This window comes from Equus przewalskii, chromosome 15, assembly GCF_037783145.1.
Source record: "Equus przewalskii isolate Varuska chromosome 15, EquPr2, whole genome shotgun sequence".
NCBI lineage: Eukaryota > Metazoa > Chordata > Mammalia > Perissodactyla > Equidae > Equus > Equus przewalskii.
The window spans coordinates 45,418,733-45,444,451 of NC_091845.1; the positions used below are offsets into that span (position 1 = coordinate 45,418,733).

General features: G+C 46.0%; 1 protein-coding gene across 16 annotated transcripts in view; it reads right to left on the bottom strand.

Moving 5' to 3' along the window:
• The window catches only part of TRAK1 (trafficking kinesin protein 1), a 177,141-nt gene that overhangs the window by 70,843 nt on the left and 80,579 nt on the right, over positions 1–25,719 (bottom strand). For 15 of the 16 annotated variants that reach the window (XM_070575790.1, XM_070575787.1, XM_070575777.1 and 12 more), the window contains one exon: positions 9,756–9,950. Coding sequence is in view for 4 of the 16 variants with exons in the window: in XM_070575774.1 (XP_070431875.1) it covers positions 9,756–9,950 (195 nt within the window). In the remaining 12 variants the exon portion in view is untranslated. Of the gene's footprint in view, positions 1–9,755; positions 9,951–18,710; positions 18,799–25,719 lie in introns of those variants that run through there. The other variant, XM_070575793.1, reaches the window with a different exon arrangement.

Below are 25,719 nucleotides of genomic sequence, written 5' to 3' on the forward strand. Positions count from 1 at the left end.
GTGCCTGCGGGCGATCAGCACAGGCCCTAGGGTAGCTGATGGAACAAGCAGGTCGGAACAAGGATGGCTCCCTGTGCTCCTCCCTCCTGTTTTGGAGGCAGAACCACTCAGCGGCCCCAACCCCACTCTGCAACATGCCCCCCGTCTCCAGAGCTTTCCTCCCTTCAGGAAGTACCGCCAGCTGGCCTTCTACCTGCACCGGAGGGCAGCCAGGAACCCAAAACAGAAAAGGGGAAGGCCCAAAAGAGGCTTCCTAATCTGTTCTTGAGGGGGCCAGTGGGGCTCACGTGAAATACAGCCTTACAAGCAGGCCCTCCCTCCACTTGCTACAGAACATTAACTAACAGGCTGCATCTGCAGAGTTCTCTTTCTGATCTTTATTTTTTATAACACTGTCATCGCCAGTCACTGAGCTCCCGTGGCAGAAGGCAGGCTGCTAGTGAACAGCTTGCTGACAACTACCCCCTCCCAAATCATCCCCCACCTCATTTCAGGCACCCACCCCACCTCCAGGAGGAAGGTGGGGGCAGAACAAAGCCTGGCTTTGACAGAATATGTCCCAAAGCAGGGAAACAGCATTTAACAGAGCACAGCAGAGCCGAAGTGCACCCAGGCCTCGATGCAGCTCTCGTTAAAATCACTCAAACGTGTGAGAAGGATACAGAGAAGAAACAGAGTTCCCCTGGGTCGCACAGTTCCCAGTTTGCTTCCTGCAGCCTGGGAGGGCTGCATGGGGCCTCTCACTCATGGGACCAGCAGGTCATATGGCAGATGTCACAGGCTTCAAAACACAAACCAGAAGTTCAAACGGTCCCTGATTCTGCTCCTCCCATAAGTCCAAAGCCCTGTGGCCTGAGCCCATCACCCAGGACAAGCGTATGGGGTGGGAGCTGAGCCATCATGTCAGTTTCCCACTGGAGTCCGTTCCAACTTTGTCTTAGACAGGCTGGATTAACATGAAAAGGAAAACGGTCAATCTGTATAGAATTGCTTGCCAAGCATTTCTGTTCTTAAAAGAAAATGAAAAGACATGTAGAATTGCTTGCCAAACATTTTTGTTCCTAAAAGAAAAAAACAAGATAATGTACTCAACATTGGAATTTGGTTTGATGAGAAAGAATGAAAGCTGGTAGGTGACAAAGCAAGCCTAGGGGCCACATAGGTAGATCTGCCCACTGAGATGAGTACCTGGCTGCCCTGCTTACCAGACAAGGCGCCCAGGGCTCCTGGTGCTGTCAGGCACCCTGGAATGTGGCTGCTTTGGACCGCCTCCTGGAGGTAGGTACCTTCAATTCCCCCCAGCGCCTGGCACCCAGGCCCACACCCAGATGGAGGTACCATGACCAGGTGGAGCTAATATATGGGAAGCGACTGTGCAGCCAGGGCTTTTCTGCCTCCATGGGATTTACTCAGTGAATATGGAAATCATTTTCAACAACTTACAATCTTTCAGAATTTAAGCCTTGCACATATCGAAATTTTACTGAGAAAAGTTCTAGGACATTATGCTTAGAGAGCTAGGTGAGTATTTCTATAGTGTTCTGTTGGAGAATTCTTTAAAAATTTCCCAGAATTATCACCGGAAAGCAATTTAATAGCACTTTTATTTGAAAAGGCAAACACTACCATTTTTAAAAACTGAAAATTAAAGTCCCAAGTCTCTTAACGCCTATTATACAATACAGAAAAACACAAAAAGGAAACTGCCATAAAACAAAAACACAACAATAAAAGAACTTCATCGTGGGATACCTTTGACAAGAAAGTGAAAAGCTCTCAAAGACAGATCAGAGAATCACAAGATGTTTAATGCTGACTAATTTCCAGATAATAAATCTGACTCCCAAAGTGCTTACGTGATTTGCCCAAGGTCACACATCTAGTTGGTAGATGACGGTGGCGTGGCCCTCTAACCCAGGACTGACCACTGTGTCTCTGCCTACTTTTCTTCCCTGAGAACCACTCAGAAGAAAACCTTCACTATAAAGCGACGTTATCTGAACTTCAATAGACATAACCTACCTCACACGGATTAGCTGCATCTCTCAATTCTAGTTAAACTTCTACAGATAACATGCCTTACTGTTCTCTCTCAGGAAGCTGCCTTTGGGAAAAAGTTTAAGTGGACCCCTTGATAATACTTTGAATTAAAAAATATATTTATATATTATATATATATATATAATAGGTATATTATATATATAATATATATACACATACACACACATTTCTTTAAATGATTTACCATACTCATAAACTTTATCATCTCCTTCATGACCCTTGCTTATTGTTATCATTTTCCAAACATTCACTTATGGATAACAACCTGTACAAACTAAGAAAAAGGTAAGACACCCTTCCTCAGGACTCTTGTAAGAAAATATGTAGGATGGGGCTGGCCTGGTGGCACAGTGGTTAAGTTCGCACGTTCTGCTTCTTGGTGGCCCGGGGTTCGCTGGTTCAGATCCCAGGTGCGGACATGGCACCGCTTCGCAAAAGCCATGCTGTCTTAGGCATCCCACGTATAAAGTAGAGGAAGATGGGCACGGATGTTAGCTCAGGATCAGTCTTCCTCAGCAAAAAGAGGAGGACTGGCAGTAGTTAGCTCAGGGCTAATCTTCCTCAAAAAAAAGAAAGAAAGAAAATATGTAGGATGTATTCAAACTTTTTAAAGAATAAATTTGGTGTTTTCAAGCAAATTGCTTCTAAGTACTGCATGGCATGATGTCTTGGAAGTAAAAAGATTTGGTTAGAGATGAGAAGATCACAAGTTAGAACACAGGAGAGGTGAAATTCTGTCCATTTTAAGTACCTCAATAGCATATAAGACCTCTTCAAACCACAGACAATAGGAAAGGAAAGGCTGGACCTGAGGATACCACACTGTGGATGAGCCTGAGCAGGGCCTACCCAGCTGGGCTCAGACCCTGCTTCTCCCCCTTCCTGTGTGACCTTGGGCAGGGAATGGAGGGTCCCTCTGAACCTCGGCCTCATTTTAAAATGTGGATGAGAAGTCTCCGCCTCAGAGGGCTGCGGGGAGGACTCGGTGCCGGGGATGCAACAAACACTCAATGAATGTCCCTTTCATTCACCACTAACCACCATCACCCACAAACCATCCAGCAGAAATCAGAGACGGAACCCGGAAAGAATTCTGAACCCAAAGAATGAGGCAACTAACAACCTCCAAATCTCCAGCGAACATTCTCAGGGGAGGAAAACATCAGGAAGTTTATGACCTCTCACCAGCTCATGGAACGGTGCCCTGTTCTTCACTGACTCATCGTTTATTCATCAGGTTTCCTACTAATTTCATGACTCAATGTAAGCTAACCAAGAATAAGCAGTTTTTATTTCCTAATTTAAGAAAATGTTTAATCTAAGAATTAGTAATAATATAGTTCAAAGAAACTTAAAAATCATCACATGTTCAAGCCCAGAAAATCAATTTCTAGAAATACACCTGAAGGAAATCATGTGTTGGGTGGACAGATACTTATATAGGAGGATGTTCACTCATGTTCTCTGAGGAAAAATTAGAAACAGTCTAGATTCCTAATAGTAGACCAATGGTTCAATATAAATTATGGGCTATTAAGCAATGGTGAAAATTGTGTTTTTCAAGAATTTTAATGCCATGCGGAAACAGTCAACATATACCATTAAGTAAAAATGCATTACGTTCCCAAATATGTAATACATTTGTTGGAGAAAAAAACAACTAGAAATATCTCACAAAAAATGAGAAGCGGTTGCTAAGTTAGTCATCATTTTGTCTTTGTTTATTTTTGTTAAATTATCTAAAATTGGCATACTTTTATGACCAGAAGCTATATTATTTTTAAAACTTAACTCCTTTTAAAGATCATTTCTGTTCATGAAAAGGCCAGGCAGTAAGCGCTGAGAAGTGGGGTAGGCTCCAGGATTCTGTAAAATAGTGACAAGCTTCCCCGCTTTCTCACTCTGAAAGTCAGTAATGGACACTATCTCCCACCGCTGCGTCATCACCAACAGAGTCACAGAACGTTTTTTAAAACCACAAAAACAAAACTGAGGTACAGAGAGGTTCCATGACTTCCTCAAGGTGACAAAAAGCACAGGTTTCAGAACCAGGGCTGAAATGCAAGTCTAGTATCTGCAACGTAGGTGAGAGGAGAAGACGCCTTTGAGAAGGAAAGGATGGGAAGCCGGTAAGGGGCCCTGCTGAGCGCCTGGGGCCTCCATGGAAGCCTGGCAGGTGGGAAGAAACGCACAGGGGTGGGGTGGGATGAGGCTGGTTGCACAGAGAGCCAAGAGCCGTGTGACAGGGTCCCTAAAGACCCTGCATTTTATCCAAAGAGCAATGGGAAACAGAGGAGCAGATCACCCAACTGGATCTTGAAAAAAGATCAGTCGGGCTGCTGAGCAGAAGAGGGTTGGCAGAGAAGCAGCAAAGTGGAAGCAGGGAGAACAGTTTCAGCAGCTCAGCGACGAGAGGACAGTGGCTTCATCCAGGGTGGCGGCAGTAGGGTCAGAGAGGGGATCTGAGAGATACCCAGAGAAAGAATTAACGGGGCCAGCTGATGGCCAGGCAGATATGGAAATGGAGTAAACCGTGTCTCACTGATCAAGACAAATGTGTATGGAGGAAATACTCCACTTTTGTCAGTGGACACGCTAAGCTAATGACTAGGTATGTGAGCCCGGAGGCGGGGAGGGAAGAGGAGGAGGTGGTCAGGGGTGGACATAAATTCGGGAGTCACCAGCATGTGGCTGGTATTTAAAGCCCTGGGAAGAGACGATGTGGAGAGCAGCAGACCGGGCGCTCCAACTGGTAGAGCAGCACATCCCAGTTACCTAGAGACTGGAATGACAGGCTCAAAATGACTATTTCTGAGGACAAGGCCTGAGGAGGGTATATTTTTAAAAGCTCTCTAGGTGTATCAGGTTGAGAGCCACTGATTTAGAAGCTCAGAAGAAGAGGAAGAAAAACCAGTGAAAGAGGCTGGAAGGACTGGCCAGAGAGATAGGAGGGAAATCCGGGAGCAAGTGAGGCCCTGGAAGCCAAGCGAGGAGAGGGTCCAAAACGGAGTGGGTCACTGTGACGTACCCTGCTCCAGGACGCATCAGACGAGGAAAGAAGGAACCTCCAGGTAGGCACCCTGTGGAGAGGGTGCACTGCAGCCCAAGCTTCACCAGTTAGACCCCCAGGCCACGTGCTGTGTCCTCGTGCCTTATCCCAGGCAGACTCCCTCTCTCGTGGGATGAGATCTGTGTGAGTGAACTGCAATGCATCAGGCTCACACAAATGCTCATTACTATGACTGTATGGACGCAAGTGAAGGAACAAAGGCGGAAACGGCGGCATGGCATCTACTGTAAGCGCCACTTTATGGGCACAACTCTGGAGTGCTGGGGTGAGGAGCGCGGAGACCTACACAGGATCCTGGTCCCATTCAAGCCAGCTGCACAACCTTGGCAACTCACTTCACCCCAAGCCTCGGGTGCCCCATCTGGGTAGGACTAGATTAATGGTCTTTAAATTTTTTGTTTAAATTAAAATTTAAAACATTAACATGGTATGGGGAACTGGTTTAATTTCCACTCCGTCCTCCCACATAAGCAAGGCTGGCAACTCGGTGCAGGATGCCAGCCAAAGGCCTCGAGAGCTTCCTGCGTTGGCCCAACCCAGTGTAAAGTCCCTGGGTGGGTAATGGAAGAAAATCAGTAATCCAGGAGATGTATTCACTTCCTTAGCCAGAAAACCTCAGCTGGAACGCAAACAGGTCAAGTGCACAAAAGATCACAGGTTCATACCAGGCACACAATAAGTATCTGTTGGTCAATTCATTAATATTACTTTATAGTAAAAGCAAACGGTGGAACAATGCCTTGAAACTCTTATTGCTTCATAACCTTCTCTTCTCCTTGGGAAAAAGATTATTCCAGGTAAACTCAGAGGTGAAGTGGTCAGCAGATCATATGCACTTGAGACACACAAAGATTTCTTTTCTTGTCCAAGGCTCCTTAACCAGAAAGTTACAGAGCATGGCCCCTGCAAAGGAGGAACCACAAGGAGCCACCTAGGCACTAACGCAGCCAGCTTCAAGTCTGGTGTCTGCAGAATGCTACGTGACTAGAAAAGTCTGCAGCACATGTAATCATGTCCACCTGAGATTGGGAAGCACGACCTACAGACACGGGACGGAGGCAGCAAGTACAGAGGAGGAGGAAACCTCATCTGAAATTAAGCTGCCTCAGGCTAAGTTGCACTTGGGTCAGTGACCTTGAGTGAAAAAAAATGAATTTCAGATATGTTGAACACATATTTTAAAAATAAGTAAGCTTTTGACATATTCTGAAACTGAGGCTTTGGTTTTTTTTCACGTTTACCAAATGAGCTTTCTTCTTAAACTAGAATTCTTTTCTCCTTCACCTACTCTGAGAGTGTAAAGATAGAGTCAGACCAGACAACCTAGGTGTGAAACTAGGCACCCCGCCTTGCTAGCTGTGTGCCTGTGGGCAAGCTTCTTAACTTCTCTGAGCCTGAGTTCTCATCTGTAGAATGGGGGGTTAGCAAGACTATGTAAATCAGAGGTCATTATGAGAACTAAGTGAGATACATGTAAAGTATTAAAAACAATGACTCACATACAGTAAACATTAAATGTTAACTATTTTTTCTTCCTCTTTTATATTTATGGATAGGTTTGCTTTGCGAGTCATTTTTATTTTCTGTGTTTCTCACCTCATCAGGAGTCAAGAAACCTACCTGACTATGGGAAGTGTTGGAATTTTTCTGAAAAGGTCATTCTATCACCTGGTAAAGGTGGACACCCAAAGCTTTCTTGCCTCTTCTCGACAAGCCAGGTGAGGGCCAGATTTGAAAGGCATTCCTCCACTCTGAGGGATGACATGTAGGAAAGGGGGTTGAGTTTTATTCTACCTCCTGACATGCAAGGCGTTTGCTCTGCTCTGTGTAGCAATGGTGGAGACAGCCCTCTCATCCAGTGGTCTTCACTTGGGAAAGCGGATCAGAAGCCCCCAGAAGCAGCCCTCACCCACAAGAGAGAAACACTACCCTAGCCAAGGCAGAAAATAAATCTGAAATGAAACAAAGGGTCTGTTGTTCTCTCATGCAACTAACAATCGATTGGACACACAAATGAGTCACAGCGCTGGGAGCCACGGCATCTCCTGGGTTACACACATGTAAACAAAAGAAGGACACCACGGGCACAGCGGGGCTCCTGACCTGTGCTTCCACTGACCACTCGGCCCGTTTGGCAGGGCCGACGGACCTCTCCTCAGAAGAAAGATCTGAAGACATAAAATATGAGGACTGGGAAGGAAACTAATTGTATGATAATGTAGTTATTAAAACTTGAAAAAGGTCCGTGGTGTGCTAAGTGCTGCTTTATCAATGCACGAAATAACAACATCTAGCAGCACATCTAATAATGAAGTAATTTCAAAGCAGTGCTGAGCAAAGGAGGTATTTCCAAGCATCTGCTTCCGCTGTACCATGACGTGCAAACATCTGTACCTTCTACTGGGAACCACGTCACAGGTCCTGCCAGTGCCACTGTGTGTTGTTTTCTATGCTCATAATGGAAGGAAAGGCTGCATTTCAGTTAGAATTGAATGAAAAGAAAGATGTGATTTTTTTCCTTTATGAGTTCACAGACCTCCTCATTTCTCTCTACAGATCCTTTGGGGCTCCCCAGGACCTCAGTGTGAAAGCCTTGCTCTAGAGGGTGCTGTATTTAAGTTTAGAGTTAACAAGTGACCATCCATTTAACAGATACTTAGCAAACACCTACTCTGCTCTAAGCAGAGGTACCACAGAGGAAAATACAGAATTAAGGTAAGACTTGGATGTAATCATGCTCTAAGAACTTCCAGAATCTCTGCTCAATGTCTATTTTGGTTCTTCTGGTTTTATTATAATTTGTGTTAGCCACTGCCAAATCCACCACGATTTTATTCCTCTCTTAAATACATAACTAAAAGTATAACAAACAACGACCAGCCACAATGTCTGTTCAAGTCTACTGTTAAAAGGATTTCAGAAGCTGTAGGTCAGTGCTATGGAAAAAATGCTATGAGTCCTGCACGATTCTATTTCCTTGATAATAAAACTGGTCCTGCCCACACAATAGACATTTTATAGGGGCGAAATGAGGCAATTCATATGAAAGTTCCGCGAAAACAGTGAAGTACTGCCCATGGATGGTGCTCCAGTTACACTGTGAATGTAAGTGATTAGTCAGCGTGTATGAGAAGGGACCAGAGTGTCCTGTGGCAGAAACGGCCATGAAGGGGTCCTGAAGAATCACAGGACAGTCTGTTAAGGAAGGGTAGGTAACACACAGAAATTTCTGGAAAAATAATTCTGCTGTGAATTCTACTGTGAATCAGTCTGAAGGAACTAAATATAGGACTACCACGGAGGTTTCTCAGGACACGGTTTTCCACACACCACATCTCCTTGGTGATACACATACTGTGAGTAAACACTGGCGACTTACAAAGAACTTCCTATACGCCACAAGACACACCTGAAGTTCTAAAGGTTCAACCTGAACATTAGGACAAGCCTAATGTGCTTCTTATCTGCTCTGGGGTGGATTATTCTATTTTTATTCCTACTGAAACTGATTATCTGCAGTGTTCACAAAGAGACTTGTAGGGTTTATAAAAATACAGGTCAACTTAAACAAAATTCACTTCCTATTAATATTTAATAGAGAAAATGTGAAAACAGCCCCAGATAGGCTCTAAAGGCGAAACTTAAGAGTTCTGACTTGTTTATTGTAAATGATTTCACAAATTCAAGAAAACTGGAAGTCGGTCTATATTAGAGAAAACAATTCCAGAAAACTTTATAGAGGTACTAGAAGCTGGTTTTGAACCACGGTATCTCCAAGTAAGATGCAGGATTGCTGTATGTTTTTTTTAAGGTGACACAATGATACACAGAATATGTATATGTCATCACTTATCATTTAGACTAGGTTCAAATTAAATTTTAAGTCAGAGATGTCAAAACAAAGAAGAACTGGGCTGTCCTACCAATCTCATAGGGGTGCCCTAAATTTCTAGAGAAAACTTACTTCAAAAAAGGCACCTCTTGAATGAACATCAGAAACATCATTAGTGTGAATTTTTAAAATTATCATATATTTTTTAAGTCTGCAAAATCAGGTCTCACACACTTGTCCTCATAAACACAGTGAAAAAAAGCCCAGTTAGTGTACTGCTCACCCTACCAGGTGTCAGCTCTGCAGCCCTCGCGTGACTGGTTTGCTACTGCAGCAACATCTTGACTCTCCTGAATAAGCAGCTTCATGGGCTTTCACACAGAAATCGTAAGTCTTGGTATGTCAGGCTATGCCATGTAAACTGGGAACCTAGATGTTCCCAATACCTTTGGTTTAAATGCAAACTCCTTCCCAAAATGAGTTTCTAAGGACTCAAGTAGCACTTTTGGTAAGAGGGGAAAACGGGAGCATCTTCAAATCCTTCTGTATGGTTAAGAGAAAGCTGGTTCAAATGAAAACTCGTACTTGTCCTCACAATGCAAAAATTTATTTAGAAGACTTAAAATGGAGGCCTTTTATGTGGCTAACCCCTGCAGCCACATTTCTTTGAGTCTCTTTCCATGGATAGCAGGCCACAAGACTTAGTAAGTAATATAAGATCTCATTGGAGGCCGCGGCTAAGAAGGACTGGTCATCACAGTGCCGTCATCATGCGAAAGGGGAACTACTTACGGAAGTACTTCAGCGTCTCTTCAATTTGCTCAGTTGTGAGGTCGATGTTGGCATCTGGAGAAATGAGGGGTGTGTGGAGCCAGTCGTCGTGGTCATAACCGTAGATGGTATCGGCTCTTAACTTATAATGGGGCAGCTGCTCCTCCAGTAGGCTAATGATCTCGACTTCCGGAAGATCAGTGCTGTTGCACACGTCTAGAGGGAAGACGACAGAGAAATGAGAGCCCAGAACCGGTTATGGCCTTGCTGCTGCTGCTTAACTAAACTTGTGGCCTGCAGGAGACGTCTTTGGTTACTTACCCGCGACATGGAGAGAACAGATAAGGCATATCAGGGGTCTCTCTCCAATTTAAATTCTATTCTTGAAACTCAGATTTACACATGCTTACTGCCAAGACCTACCAGAAATAGTTCCTGCCATTTAACTGCCCACCTTCTGTGAAGCCAAAATTCTTACGCCTTCACCATCTGGGCTAAGTCTTTCTTTCCAGTCCTTTCTCTGGCCATCTTCTCTCAATCACTCTACACTTAAGCTAAACTACTTACAATTTCAGCAATATGCCTAAATTTTAGTGCCACTCTTTTACCATGCAAGCAAGCCACTGCCCCACCTAAGATTTTTGCCTTCATTAAATTCATTCATTCATCTGTCCATCTGCCTACACTTCCTTCCATCCATCCATCCAAATACATCCTGAGTACCAGAGACATAGGAGATGCAAGAGTAAACACGACACTGGTGGTCCTGCCCTTGCGACACTTCTCAAGGGGTTTCCAACCATTGGACCAACAGGTGCCCCTCTGTCAAGGCAGAGCTTGAATACCACCTCTCCCCTGACATACTGGTGTTCTGAGCACTCCAAGTAGAACTAATCTTTCTTCCCGCGTCCATATTGATAGCATTTTGTCAAAACTTCTATTACTGCACTCATTAAGTTCTGTCTTCTGGGTAAGTTAGTATCCAACTCATTTCCCTCTGAGATGGCAAACTCCCATACACGGGTTGTTCTCGATCCACCACTTATACCCCTCACAGTTCCTGGCCCAGACTGTGCTCAGGAGGTGCACGATAATGCCTATGGAGGTGACTCAGTCCACACAAAGCACCTTAAAGCAGGCCTGTTAATTAAACTGTAAACATGGCAAATGTATCCAGAAGACTAGCCTCACGCAACTTGTCTACCCCCCGGAAGAATGAATTAAGTGAATGCTAATGGGTGAGTGTTGATTATCTATCAACTAATTCTGATATCAGTCACGCTATCAGCCTATTTCATAGAAAGTATTCAGGACCTATGATGGTAAACAGGCGGTGTGAGCCGTGGTGGTCTTGTCAACCCATAAAAACCAAGGCACCCAGCTGTTCATGAGAGGAGAGTTAACTCAGTCTTTTGTTCTAGGAATGAGCCTCAACGAGAAAAACTGTTCAAAAGATAAGAATACAGTGGGGGTCAATTCTGAAGAAGACTGTTGCATCATTTTCTTGCCTTGAAGTAGAAAACAAAAGCAGAGGATAGAGCATGTGATTCAGTCTCCCACCACAAAGAGCGAGGGGAAAACCACTCTCAAGATAAACAAAACCACACAACAGCAAGGGGAAGTAAGGAGGAGGTACTGGCAAGAGATGAGAATTAGGAGGTGTTTCTAAAAGGTGGAAGTTGGCATCAAACTAAGGGAGAAAGGCCCAACCCTAAACACACACAGAGGAAACGACGGGTGCAAATGGTGGGAGTAAATCCCAGGGTGCTCCCAGCTGGGAGGCAGCCACAGAGGGAGCAGGAAGGGCCTGGGGCAGGGATTTGCTGGAGAACCAAAGCAGGTACAGCAGGGAGGGCCAGTCCCTTTGCTCCCCTTACTGTGGGAACCAAGGCAGAGGCAGCAGCAGGGCAGCGAGGCAGCAAGGCAGGGCCGCTCACACTCAGGTGGAACGTGGAGACACCTGTGCCCAGCACAACGGCTATGCCAGAGACTTACCAAAATCCCTGTCTCCTTCGTGCTTCATAAGAAGGCCACACAGCAGGAAAAACGAAAGATGGAATCACAGGTAAAAAGAACATCCAATGACCCATTGTCTCCCTTCAGACAGGAGCCCACTGAAAGCACCTGTAGGCTCCCTCGCCCACCTCCGACCACCTGCCACCCCACACATCCCTTCTCACTCAAGTCAACACGCAAAGCTTCACTGTGGAACACTTCGATTCAGGAAGTCAGCGTGGTTTTTCAAGCGCCAAGGAAAGAGTTAAAAGCAGACTTTACTTGGAGCGTTAGGGAAGCACTTCAGTCCTAGAGGGGGACAACATCCGAACGCTCGGGATTCTCTGCCTAATATGGGAAAATGTCACAGCAAGCGCACTGGCATTTCAGCCAGCCGAAACCACACCAGAGCTGCTCTGCCACTTCACAAAGGTCTGTCACGAACAGAAGTTACGTCCTCCCCTAGGCTAGAGTCAACAGCCTCACCTCAAGACAGAAGATGTCTCATATTTTTATTCCATCCAGAAAGTCCAAGATGGGCTCATAATGAAGCAAATATTTCCTCCTCTCACAATGAAGTGAAGACTAAGTTCCCACAAAGCTCATCTTGGGGAGAGGCCTCACAGCTATAAAATGGCTGCCACCCGACTGAGGGAATACGCGGTCAAGGAGGGGTGACACCCAACCTGCAGCAACTCTCAGCTAAACATGGGGGGCTCCACTGAAGGCAGTGCCAGCCTGTCCTTAGGAAAACAGGCAAGGGACCAACACATTCCTGCTTCATGCACCCACACAACGGGCTGGAATCTTCTAGTGTCGTTGCCATTTGGTGGTGGGGAAGGCAACAGACTGCAAAAAAAAATACCCCTCTTAAAATAACGAGTCACTTGTGAGCATGCTGGCACCTGCCCAAACGCTGAGACTTCACCTGTCCTTCTACTTTCAGGGCTGAAGGTCAACCTATTTGCAGTGTGGGTCCTTGTGCCCAAGAGAGATCGTTTTCCTTAAGGCATAAGATGACCAGTGAGATAAAGTATCAAAAGGTGAGGCTGTGCCAAAATGCCTCTTTAAAAAAACTCTGTATATTTGATTTTTCCATAACGTGACCAGCCATATAAACATCAGCAAGTTTTCAGCTGCCTGGAAGGCCCAGAGAATCAGGGCATAGGAAAGGATTTTAGGGACTGCCCAGGGAGGTCTCCTTGACCTTGGCTGCAGAGCTGGAGGCCCCGGGGACCTCCTTTGGAGGGGGACACCACATTTGCCTCATGGAGAAGAAACATCCAAGGCTTGAAGTCGGGTAAACATAATATGAGAACCTTCGAGAATTCCCCAGGAATGCTTTCACCACGCCAAGCACCACGCCAGTGCCTTCAGAGCATTCTCTGACCCTCCCAGCAACCTGAGATGGGAATAATATTTGCTCTGTTTTATAGATGAGGAAGCAGAGATTCACAGAGCCTGTGGAATATATTGTTGGTCAAGGTCACGCAGCTAAGTAAGTGGCAGATCCAGCTGCACTGAAAGCTGCGCCCTTGCCTCTGCCATCCACTGCTCATCTCCCAGGCCCGCACACTAGAAATGCTGGAGAAGGCCAGCCCCGTGGCCGAGTGGTTAAGTTCGCTCGCTCTGCTTCGGTGGCCCAGGGTTTCGACAGTTCGGATCCTGGGTGCGGACATGGCACTGCTCATCAGGCCATGCTGAGGTGGCATCTCACATGCCACAACTAGAAGGACCCACAACTAAAAATATACAACTATGTACTGGAGGGGCTTTGGGGAGAAAAAGGAAAAATAAAATCTTAAAAAAAAAAAGGAATGCTGGGGAATTCCCAGGATATTTTGATGGGGAAGTTTTTGTGCTAAACATGCAGAAGACTTCTTAAGTATGGCAGGGATGTTCTATTAGACACACTGACCAGCCAGGGAGGTGTCAGAATGATTTTCCCTCCGAGGGCACAGCAAGCAGAGCCAAGAACTGAGGTAACTTGTCTGCAGAACCACGAAGGATCAGGGGCCTGAGAAGGACAGCCCTGGCCCCTCTCTTGGAGCTTATTCAAGCTCCTGGTGTGCAAGGACACTGTTGGCCCCACTTTGAGGAAAGGAACTCTTTATGTTCTGTATGGTCACCATTCCTCCACAGCTCCAACTCACATTATTAACAAGCTATAAAATGTGTTCCAGCATAAGTCTGAAATGAAGGGCATTAGCCTGCTGATTGAACCCAGACCCCAAGAGGTCCATGGCTTCTGGGAGATCTGCAGCAACAACAGCCCAGAATCCACTGACCCCTAGGCTGTCAAACCATCCAAAGGCCAGGCTCACCCATGCGGTCAGGGTGGATTTAGCCTCAGCATCTCCCCCTTCTCCAATTACTACAACAGCCCCACGGTAGCTGGCCTTGCTGCTGCTGGCACCATCTATGGAAAGATGCTTCTTTAAATCATGGTATTGCCCTGCTTTAAAAACCTCCCAGCTCTCTAAAAATGCTTCACGATTCAGCCTACAACTTCCTAAGACAGAGGCTACTGACTGTTTCCCAATGTCTAATTTCTGCTTCTTCCTTTCGGTAATATAACCCCCAGGGTGTGGTTGGGCACACAGCCACCCAGCTAAAAACTACATTTCCCAGCTTTCCTTGCAGTAAGGTGTGTCCATGTGCCTGGTTGACAGGATATAAACAGAACTTCCAAGTCATGCCCTCTCCAGCTGTGGAACTGCAAGAGATGGGGCTGGTCCTGGAGTCCTCTTCAACCACACAAGTAAAGGCAACACCTAGAGGGTGACCAGAGCAAGACTGGGTGCCTGGGACAACCTGGGGGAGCGGAGCACTCCTGAGCCACCTCATTTGGACTTTTAAGACAAAGAAATAAACGTCTACCTTACTGAAGTCCCTATTATTTTGGTCCCCATTAAAGCAGCCAAATCAATACCCAAACAGCCTTTCTTACCAAGCTCGGTCTCTGCTATTTTCTCCAATACCTCCTCAGTTAAGCCACACCAAGTTCTCACTCTTCTCCAAACACATTTTTGCAAAAGTTTGGTTTTTACACCAGCTGTTCTGTCTGGAATGCCCTTCACTACCCAGCAAACTCCATCTCAAAATATCACTCAAATGTCACTCTGTATTTCAAGTTTTCCTTGCCCTCTGTTGTCTGGGTATGTATTTAGTACATAGATTATTTCACTACAATGCTATAAGTGTTTTCTACAGTCTCTTCTCCACCAACGGTGAGCCTCTCAGGAGAGAGAGGATGGAAAATGGCACAAAGGAAAGGAAGAATCTGTAAAGGGGAGAGGTTGAAGCTGTCAAGCCCCTGTCCCCGAAGATGGACAAAGGCCCAGCCTTCAGCACAGGGCAAGTGGAGCCATCTAAAGTCCAGGTCTTTTCAAGCCCCTTTCAGTATCACCCTAGGTCTTTGTCCAGCATGGAGGAAAGTCCCACAGAGAAGTGAATGTCCCCTCAGCCACTCAGCAAACGCTGATCTGATCCAATGCCCACCATGCTCATGGCGCCACTTGGGGAGCAGAACATAACAGGTTTCTTCACCTCTTCAGAGCTATAACTCTTCTGAGGTTTTCTCCAAGGCATGTGGGTTTGGAGTGGGTCCTCCTATCCAAGGAGGAGGGCTTCATTTAGGGCTGCTTGGGAGGTAGGAGACGGTGTGGAGCCTGCTCAGCAACCAGAGGGTCTGGGGCTGTAGGTGCAGCTATCTCCACTCTCCACCTGACCTGGGCTAAATCCATACAGCCAGAGAGGGCCTAGAAGGAGGTCCCTCCAACTTAGGATTTGCACTGATGCCCAGGTGCAAATGCCAGCTTCATGAAACCTGCCAGGCGCCCGAGACAATGCTTACATTTCACAGCAGAAACAGTAGCTCTGAAAGTTAAACCTCGGAGAATCTCATTTAAAAATACAGACCCCTGGCCTCTAAGCAGAAGTCAGCATACCTAGTACCAGGCAGTTCCACGCTCTGAGTGGTGGCCTCCTCCAGATGGGCTGGGGGTAGCTGCCTGCACACGGGAGCTGGAGGGCTCTGGGCCCAGGAGAACCAGGAACAGCACAACCGCAAGGGAGGGCGGAGGGAAGAATACGGAGAGGAGAAAGAGCAGTGCTGGACAAGGAGGACACCTTAGTGAGGGAAAACTGGCAAAATCAGAGGAAGAGAGCAGAACAGACAGCACAGAGAAAGAGGGAAAGCAGGAAGTCAGGGAAGATTTGGAAGGTCAGGTAAGTAAACAGCACGACTGCCCCCTGCTGGAAGGAGCGAGAGGCGCTGGGTGCAGCAAGAGCACTGTTCCAAGAGTGTGGAGAATGGGATCCCGGCCCCGTCACCCCCGCAAGTCACGTCTCCATCTCTCTGGGACTCAGTTTCTTCACCTGTAGAACAAAAGCATCAGGTTGCAGAAAAGCTCTCTTCCTACCTAAATGTCTCTGAGCAGCCAGGCCAAGGGCTGTGTCTGGTGGCCACCAAGCACAGCACATCCTGTTCCACCGAGGAGGCACCCCTGGCCCTAGACATGCTGACTTCTTCCGAGATGCCAGGGATCTGTATTCTACATGAGATCCCCCCCAATGTTGGACACTAATTTAGAATTTTATAAATACCTGAGGGCCAAATTAAACGTGCGCCTCCAGCTCACACACTGCAATTTCCCATCCTGGTGTCTCACTCTGAGCCTTGGTACAATATTTTAGACTACATTAAAGGTAACAATCAAAGAAAAAGAAAAGGAACCCTAACTCATCAAGACCAGCCACATTCCAAAAGCCCATCTTTTTTCTATTTTTCTCTCACTGTTCCAACCCTGTTTTTTTCGTTTTTCGTTTTTTTTTTTTTTTGGTGAGGAAGATTGTTGCTGAGCTAACATCTGTGCCAATCTCCTTCTATTTTGTATGTGGGATGCCACCACAGCATGGCTTGATGACTGGTGTGTAGGTCTGTGCCCAGGATCTGAACCTGCAAACCCTGGGCTGCCAAAACAGAGCACACGAACCAAACCACTATGACACCAAGCCAGGCCCAACCCATTCCATTTCTTTACCTACCAAGTTTCCACTTGGCCACCAGGATGGTGGGTGAGGAATGTAACCCCAGGTCTGTCAGAATCTGGCTGGAGGTAGTAAGCCTCTCTCATTACCCTCTACCCTTGGTAGTGATTGCAAACCCACAAGCAGTGTTTCAAAGACTTCATAAGACAAGACCCCTCTCCTACTCGGCCACTTTCAAACCATTATGTACAGACTTGGAAACAATTCCTTTTTCTTGAAATTATTAGGATTAAAGGGCACAGACTCAGACTCACACACAGGCCATATACTGGTGCTGGAGACACACGTGATACTTTGTAACTCCTGTCTGACAGATGTCCTTCTAGAAAATTCCTATCATAGGGTCATACAGTTGAGAGCTTTACCTTAGCATCTTCAGGGGACTCAGCGTTAGTAACTACTCTCTACACTACAAAAGTTGTGATTTCACATCTACAAAGGGACCATTAGAGCTAAAAATTACTGGCTCAACCACCCGATTTAATGGAAGAGGACACTGTACTCAGAGAGGCTGAGGAGGTGGCCAAATGGCACAGAGTAGCCAGCAACAGAACCAAGACTGGTGCATGGCCCTGGTGTGCAGCTCGCCACACGAGGGGCCTCAGGAGGTAGCAGTGCCACCCGGGATGCTGATCTGTTCCCTGTTTACCCAGCTCCCTGCCTCGTAACCAGTATGTGCTCAATAAACATTTGTTGATCAATGCAAAGCACTTGTATCTATTTCTGCATTTCATTTATTCTCACCAACCAGTGGGCAGTGCAGGGTGAGGACTAGGAACACTTTTTACAAATGAAACCAAGGTCCTGAAGATTACGTGAGGAGCCCAAGTCACTCCATTAGCAAATGGCTGAGCCAGGCCCCACACCCCAGCCTGCTTCCTCCCAACCCTAATTCACACATGACTCCTTCCCACTGTCTGTGGCCCCTTGTGAGGATCCCCTAGGGAAGGAACCTGCAAGAAAGCATTTCTCCTCCCTTCACTAATTTGCAGGCATTTCAGAACTGAGGAACCCTCCCAAGAACCATGCACGGGGATGACGGTGCCACGGGGCAGGCATCGGCACACTGCAAACCCCGGGCTTCTGTAACAGGGTCTTCAGATGCTCCAGAGGCTCCACCCGAGACCTCTTGAACCAGGATCTACGCAGGTTGGGTTCAGGAACTGCCTTCTGTACCAAGTCCTCCAGGGGTTCCTGCACATCACCACTTGACAGCTGACAGTTAGCCCCTTGTGATTTTAATGAACTGAAGTTGCCTTCTCAAAAAAAATCAATACATAGGGCTTGTAGGTCAACATTCACACAGTACACAAGGGAGAGGGGGTCTCCCAGCTCGGTCCCTCCTGCACATCCACCCTCTCCCTGCTTCCCCTTGGGACTTCTTACACTCCGCACATCCGAGCCAGACCTCTTCTATCGCTTCCTCTCACAAGAGGGGAAACTGAGGCCCTGCAAGGTTCAGGGACTTGGGTGAGGTCTCGAGGCTAAGCAGTGGCCCCACAAGACGCTAGGACCTCCAGCCCGCTCCCCTCGGCCCCGTTCCTCCTGCACCACCTCCGGCTCACAGGCCTGCCCCTCAGAGACAGGCACACGTCTTTTCTCTTCCTTTCCTGCCTCGCCTACTGAGGGAGAGTTAGTTCCCTCGCTGTGAGCAGTAAAGAGGGTCTCCAGTGGAAGGAAAGCCAAGCAGAGAAACCCACATGGAAGCAGAAAGAAGAAGCCAAGGAAACTATGATTCAGAGACAGAAACAAAAACCGACACTGGGGAGTTCTCTGGAATGGCCGTTGCCTTGATTGCCACCAGAAGCGACTCTTTCTAAGAAAAAGGATAAACAATTACCCTGGTTCAACTGACACCCAGTGAGACTGGGTGTCAGGTTCTAAGCTATCATTTAATCACACATGAACACCAGTTCCGAGGATACATACCCCGACAGGAGCACTGCAGCCGAGACGGCCAGGCTGCCCAGCATCCCGGCCAGAAGCAGGGTCTCCGACCACAGGCAAAGTGCAATCTTGTGCAATGGAATGTGGCACAGTCCACGGGGACAACATCAGCTCGTTGTGCAACAAGCCAGAGCAAGAAGAGGCAGGACAAAGCAAAGAAGGAAGGATCCTGTCACGGAGACCCCAAAAATGTCAACCAAATTCAGTGTTTTTCAGAAACAGTGACTCTAATAAGCTTTGTATAGAAATCTACAAAAGCAGATGCTATTACACTGCAGGTTAGATCGATTCCAATACTAAAACATACAGCTAGAACTGCACAGAACTTCATTTTATTTTAAAAGGAAAAATTAATGTGTATAAACCCAGCCCAGAGTTAAACCTCCAGGCAAAAGCTCAAAACATAGGGAGTGTTACTGGTCATTTGAACTTGTTTACAAGGAGAAAAACAGAAAAAATACTTTGGTTTTCCAACTGTCTTGGTAATTTCTCTTAAAGGTGTATATATTATAATCATGAGATTACCAGGGGAAACATTTTAAAATAGTTGGTGTCAGTATGATGGTAATTAAGGTGCTCACAGCTGAATTAGTGTTTAGACAGATGGAGCTGGTATAAATTGGAACAACACATGCAGGAAACAGTTTGACAGCATGTTTGGAGAACCAAAAATTTGTCATGACCCTTAAACCAGTAATCTCACACGCAGGATGAAATCTAAGAAAGGATTCCAAAAAATCTAAAGCGCAAAATACACAAGCATGTTTATAATGTGTCTGATAAGGTTAAAACCATGCATAACCAGGTTCCTCAAAAAGTTAAACACACAGTTACTTTATGGTCCAGCCAAGTCCACTTCTGGGTATATACCCAAAAGAAGTAAATGCAAGAACTTGAACAGCTATTTGTACACCCAGGTTCATAGCAGCATCATTCACAATGGCCAAAGTGGAAGCACCCCAAGTGTCCGTCAATGGACGAACGGATAAGAAAATATGGTGTAGACATATAACGGAATATTGTTCAGCTTTAAAAAGGAAGAAAATTCTGATACATCTACAACACAGATGAACCTTGAAGACATTATGCTAAGTGAAATAAGCCAGTCAGAAAAGGACAAACATTGTATGATTCCTCCTGTATGAGGTTCCTAGAGTAGTCAAACTCACAGAGACACAAAGTAGAAAGGTGGTTGCCAGGGGCTGGAGGGAGGCAGGACTGAGGAGTTAGTGTTTAAAGAGTACAGAGTTTCAGTTGAGGAGGATGAAAAAGTTCTGGAGATGGATGGAGGTGATATTTGCATGACAACATCAGTGTACTGCCACAGAATTGCAGACTTATAAATGGCTAAAATGGTAAATTTATATTATGTATATTTTACCACCATTTTTTTTAAAAAAAGAAGTAAAAGATGGTCACTGCATTAGGGATTTCCTTTCATCTCTCAGATTGGGGGATTTGGGCACCTCAGGGACAAGGTAAGAAGATATATACGTAGTAAAAGCTTAAGAATATTCAAAGGAATCAAACACACCATCAGGATATGGCTAATGCCAGGAGGGAAGGGAGCAGAGGAGATGGAGGGGATAGGCCGAGCAAGGATGCTCATTGGTCTAGGTCTGCCCATGACAGGCCCAGTTTACGCCTGTTGTTCCAGTGTAATTGCAATTATTACCCTTTCTCTCTCTCAAAAGCGTCCCTCTGGGACAGCCTGGCAGTTCCTCAGTAAGTTAAACACAGAATCCCCACACGATCCTGCAACTCCACTCCTACGTTTATACCCAAAAGGATTGAAAGTAGGTGCTTAAACAAAACCTTGTACACAAATGTTCACAGCAACACTATTCTCAGTAGTCAAAAGGTGGAAACAACCCAGTGTCCACCAGTGGATGAATGGATGAAGAAAATGTGGCATATCCACACAGTGGAACATTATTCAGCCGTGAAAAGGTATGAAGTACTAATACACACTACAACGTGGATGAACACTGAAAACACTATGCTAGGGCCAGCCGGGAGGTACAGAGGTTAAGTTCACATGTTCCGCTTCAGGGGCCTGGGGTTCGCTGGTTTGGATCCCAAGTGCAGACCTATGCACTGCTTGGCAAGCCATGCTGTGGTAGGCATCCCACATATAAAGTAGAGGAAGATGGGCACAGATGTGAGCTCAGGGCCAGTCTTCCTCAGCAAAAAGAGGAGGATTGGCAGCAGATGTTAGCTCAGGGCTAATCTTCCTCAAAAAAAACCCACTATGCTAAGTGGAAGACACCAGTCACAAAAGACTACATTTTATTTGACTCCGTTTACATGAAACGTCCAGAACAGGTAAATCCAGAGAGAGAAAGCAGATTGGTGGTTGCCCGGGGCTAAGAGGAGAGAGGAATAAGGAGTGAGTGCTAATGGGCATGGAGTTTCCTTTTGGGGTGATGAAAATGTTCTGGAACTAGATAATGGTGATGCCTGCACACATTTGAATATACTAAATGCCACTGAATTACACACTTTAAAATGGTTAAATGGTAAATGCTTTGTGTATTTTAACACAATAAACAAAACTCTACAAAACAAAAGTGTCCTTGCTGAAAAACCACAACAAAATCCCACCACACTCTCACTAGAATGGCCTAACAAAAAAGGCAGACAATAGCAAGAGAGTCAGAGAGGGTGTGGGGAAACTGGGACCCTATACATTGCTGATGGGAACGAAAAATGGTACAGCCACTCTGACAGCAGTCCAGATCTGTAAATCTACTTAAAAAATCACTGAATTGTACACGTACAATGGGTGAATTTTATGGTATATCAATTATACCTCAATAAACCTGTTTTTTAAAAAACTGTCCTTGCTTGAACACTGATCACCCTAGCTTTGACCCCAGCATTTAGGAGATCTGAAATCACAACAACAAAAGGTTATTAAATATAAATGGGGGGGGGGTAACAGTATCTATAAATTCTTTCTGCATACTTTTCTACGTTAACCGTCATATCCTCAAGACATTTTTTAGAAGATGTTTATTGCATTGCCAAACACAACCTCCATGTTTAGCAAAAGGGCAGTATTTAAGTAGGTCATAGCAACTTAATGGAATATAATAAAGCTGTGAAAAACAATTATTTGTTCATTTCCAGGGAAAGGTCATTTGGCAGAATAAAGATATGGGGGAACCGTGTTCCAAGCAGAGGAAACAGTAAATACAAAGAAAGGCCTGGGGCAGCTGGGGTGGCTGGAGCCAGGGGGGAGGGGAGAGGAGAGGCAGGGAACAATGAAGATGAAGGAAGAGAGGCCTCAGCACCCAGAACCTTTAGGCCACGGCAGGGGGCCTGAACTTACTCTGTCTGCAGCGAGAAGCCCATCCACAACCGTGCCACGATCTGACTCAGAATGAAGCAGGTCAATCCAGCTGCTGTGAGGACAGGGTGAAGGGACTATGAGTTCGTGGCTGGTGAGGAGGCTACTGCCACAGTCCAGGCAAGAAGGAATGGTGGCTCGGGCTAGCGTGATGGAGGTGGGAGAAGTGTTGGATTCAGGCAATACTTTGAAGGTTGAGGTACCAGTGCTTGCTGATGGATTGGATGGAATTATAAAGACAACACAGCTGAAGAGAAAAAAGCTTATAATAGAAAATTAAGTGGGGAAGGGGACTTTTTAGATTGACTACAATTATGCAAAAATTATGCATGTACTCTGTCTCTTTTAAGTAGGATCCTTTCTCATGGAATCTAGACAATTACACCAACCTAGAAAAATTGCTCTATGCGAAGGTTTTGGGTAGGTTTTTAAGCACTTTATCATATTTCTCTAGTTGTTAGATTGTTTTTCAAATTACGCATTGATAAGTGGCGTTGGGACATTAGAACAGTATATAATACTCTTAACAAATTACATTATTGATTGTTTTAATGATTATATAAAAATTAAATACACCACAGCTTACTCATTCAAACAAAAATTGTTTCCTTCAGGGGCCAGCTGGGTGGCGCAGCGGTTAAGTGAGCACGTTTCACTTCAGCGGCCCAGGGTTCGCTGGTTCGGATCCCAGGTGTGGACATGGCACCACTAAGTAGGTCAAACTGTGGCAGGCGTCCACATATAAAGTAGAGGAAGATGGGAGCGGATGTTAGCTCAGGGCCAGTCTTCCTCAGCAAAAAGAGGAGGATTGGCAGCAGATGTTAGCCAGGGCTAATCTTCCTCAAAAAAAAAAAATTGTTTCCTTCAAAGGCAGGCCTGGGAGGAGGGGTTAGACTGCCACTGGAAGAATTCCTCTTCCCAAACTTTCCTCGGGTCTCGGCACACTCTAAGGAGAGGGGCTCCCTTGCAACTGCTGGGGATACACAGGTGGCACAGGAAGGTGCTTGGAAAACCAGGACCACTTGGGGCCAAGTCTCCCGAAAAAGGCTCAAAAAGTGTGAAAACTCTTTTCTGGGCTTAAAAAAACAAAGTAAATGCTGCTAGATGGTGTAGTTTGTTTTGTTTACTTTTTTGTGTGGGGTTTGCCACATAAAGTAACCTGAAGGGCTCTAAACCAGGGCAGTGCTGACAGTGCCATCCAAGACCCCACAGCCCCTAAAGGCAAGTCCTTACAAAGAGAAGGACCACTTCACCCTGCTGAGCCTGTTTTTGTCAGTAAACTGTGCAGCAGACTTCTCCCCACTCAGCCCTGGACAGAGCACCTTTCATAGCAAAGCTGTTTCTCTCCCTCTGAGTAGTAATGCTGCAGGGGAGGGTGGGGACATTTACAAACTTTTAAGCAGTATCTCTTCATTTCTGGATTTATTCCCAGCCATCCATTACCTACGTTCCCAGTGCTCACTCTCTGTCATGAAGCAGAGAGCAAAGCAAAAAACTTCACTTCCAATTTCAGCACCTTCTCTGATTCCCTTGAGACTGCCCTCCTGCTGTTGCTATTTCCAAAGGAGGTTCAAGCCCGTCCCTTGCTGCCGTCCACTATGTGCCCAGCACACCAAGACACACAGGCCAAAAGCCCCGCCCCCCAGGCACTGGTGACCTCTCCATGCTCATCAGCCAACTCTCTTCTTTCCCTTAAACCACCTTGCACAGACAAGACACACACACACACGTGCTCACATCCTGCACCCCCAGGCTCTGTGTCCCCCACTCATGCTGCTCTTCTTTCCATCCTGAAATGCACTTTGCTCCCTCCTGCCTCTGAGCCTTTGCTCATGCTGGGCCTTCTGCCTGGAACACTCTTCCCTTCCTTCACTTCCTAACTTGCCTTCAGACCCCATACAGAGTCACTTCTTCAGGGCCACCCTCCTAGAAATCTCAGGCCAAGGGAGGCCTCAAAGTCATCCTCTCTCTGAACACCTGGCACTTTCCACTAATCACAATTTGCAGTCATCGATTTGGTGACTGATTACCAGCTGTCTCTTCCACTGGATGAGAGGCCCGTGATAGCCAGGACAGGGTCTGCTCAGGGTACAGAGCAGATACTCACTAAATGCTGCAGTATGAAAGGAGGAATGAATCCGGTTCTTCTTTTTTTTTTTTTTTTTTAAGATTGGCACCTGAGCTAATATCTGTTGCCAATTGTTTTCTTTTCCCTCTTCTCTCCAAAGCCCCCTAGTACATAGCTGTATATTTTAGTTGCAGGTCCTTCTGGTTGTGCTATGTGGGACGCTGCCTCAGTATGGTCTGACGAGCAGTGCCATGTCCGCACCCAGGATCCGAACCCGTGAAACCCCTGGTCACGGAAGCAGCAGCACGCGAAATTAACCACTCGGCCCAGGGGCAGGCCCCTGAATCCGGTTCCTAACAGGCACCTCTTGCGCTGGGGGAACAGACCTTCCCAAACACTCTGGGCAGAGAGGCAAGGACCTCCACTGAACACCTGCAGGAGACCTGGTGCTTTCACCTGGTCGCACAAATGCACAAGGCAAGACTTGCTTTCCTCTCTTTTCTGAAAACTTCCCTGGGCCTCAAAGGCCTGTCTGCCAAAGGGCACAGCTCACACCCAACCTGTAAAAGGCAAGGGATGAGCCAGGACAACAAAACACAACACGTGATCCTGGACTGGATCTTGAACCAGAAAGTTCTGTTTTGTTTTTCTTTTGCTATGAAACAATAATTCTCACTGATATTGCCCTATAAGTGGCATCTGACAATGTCTGAAGACATTTTTGGTTGTCACAACTGGGAGGGGATGCTACTGGCATCCAGTGGACAGTGGGCAGGGATGCTGCTAAACATCCTACAATGCACAGAATGGCCCCCACAACAAAGAATGACCAGCTTTAAAATGTCGACCATGCCAGGGTTGAGAAACTCTGCTTCAAAGGACATCAGTGAGACAACCAAATCTGAATACGGACCCTGTTTTAGATAACAGGACTCTGTCAGTGTTAATTTCCTGATTCTGAAAATTACACTACGGTTATATAAGGGCATGTCTGTTTTCAGGACACATCCACTGAATTTTTAAAGACAGCAGATCATGATATCTGCAACTTACTCTCAAAAGGTGGAGGTGCGGTGAGAGAAAGGGAAATGATAAAGCAAACGTGGTAAAACGTTAACATTTGGGAAATTGGAGCTGTACTAGATTTGCAACGTATCTCTAAGACTAAAGTTATTTTGAAATTTAAAAATCAAAAATATTTTGAAACAAACAAAAAGTCCAGAGGCTGGTGCAAATCAACCTTCCAGCTCGCATTTCTATTCTTTCACAGACATGGTATCAGACCTCCTTAGAGAATTTCACAGGTAAGCTTGCCACAGAGTTAGAAGGAGGAAGAGGAAAAAAAAAGGTCCAAAGCACTGGATACAGTCATTAATTCCAAAACCACTTTGAAATCTCTTCTCTACTTCCTTCGCTTTTATTTCTCTCCCCTCCTCGTGCCTTGGAAAATTCACTGACGATATTATTAGTACATCACAGATATCTCTCTGTGACAAATTCTGATCCATTTCCTTTTTCAGGGCTGGATAGTATTCCATTTTCAGTATGTAACACAATTCAGTTATCTAATT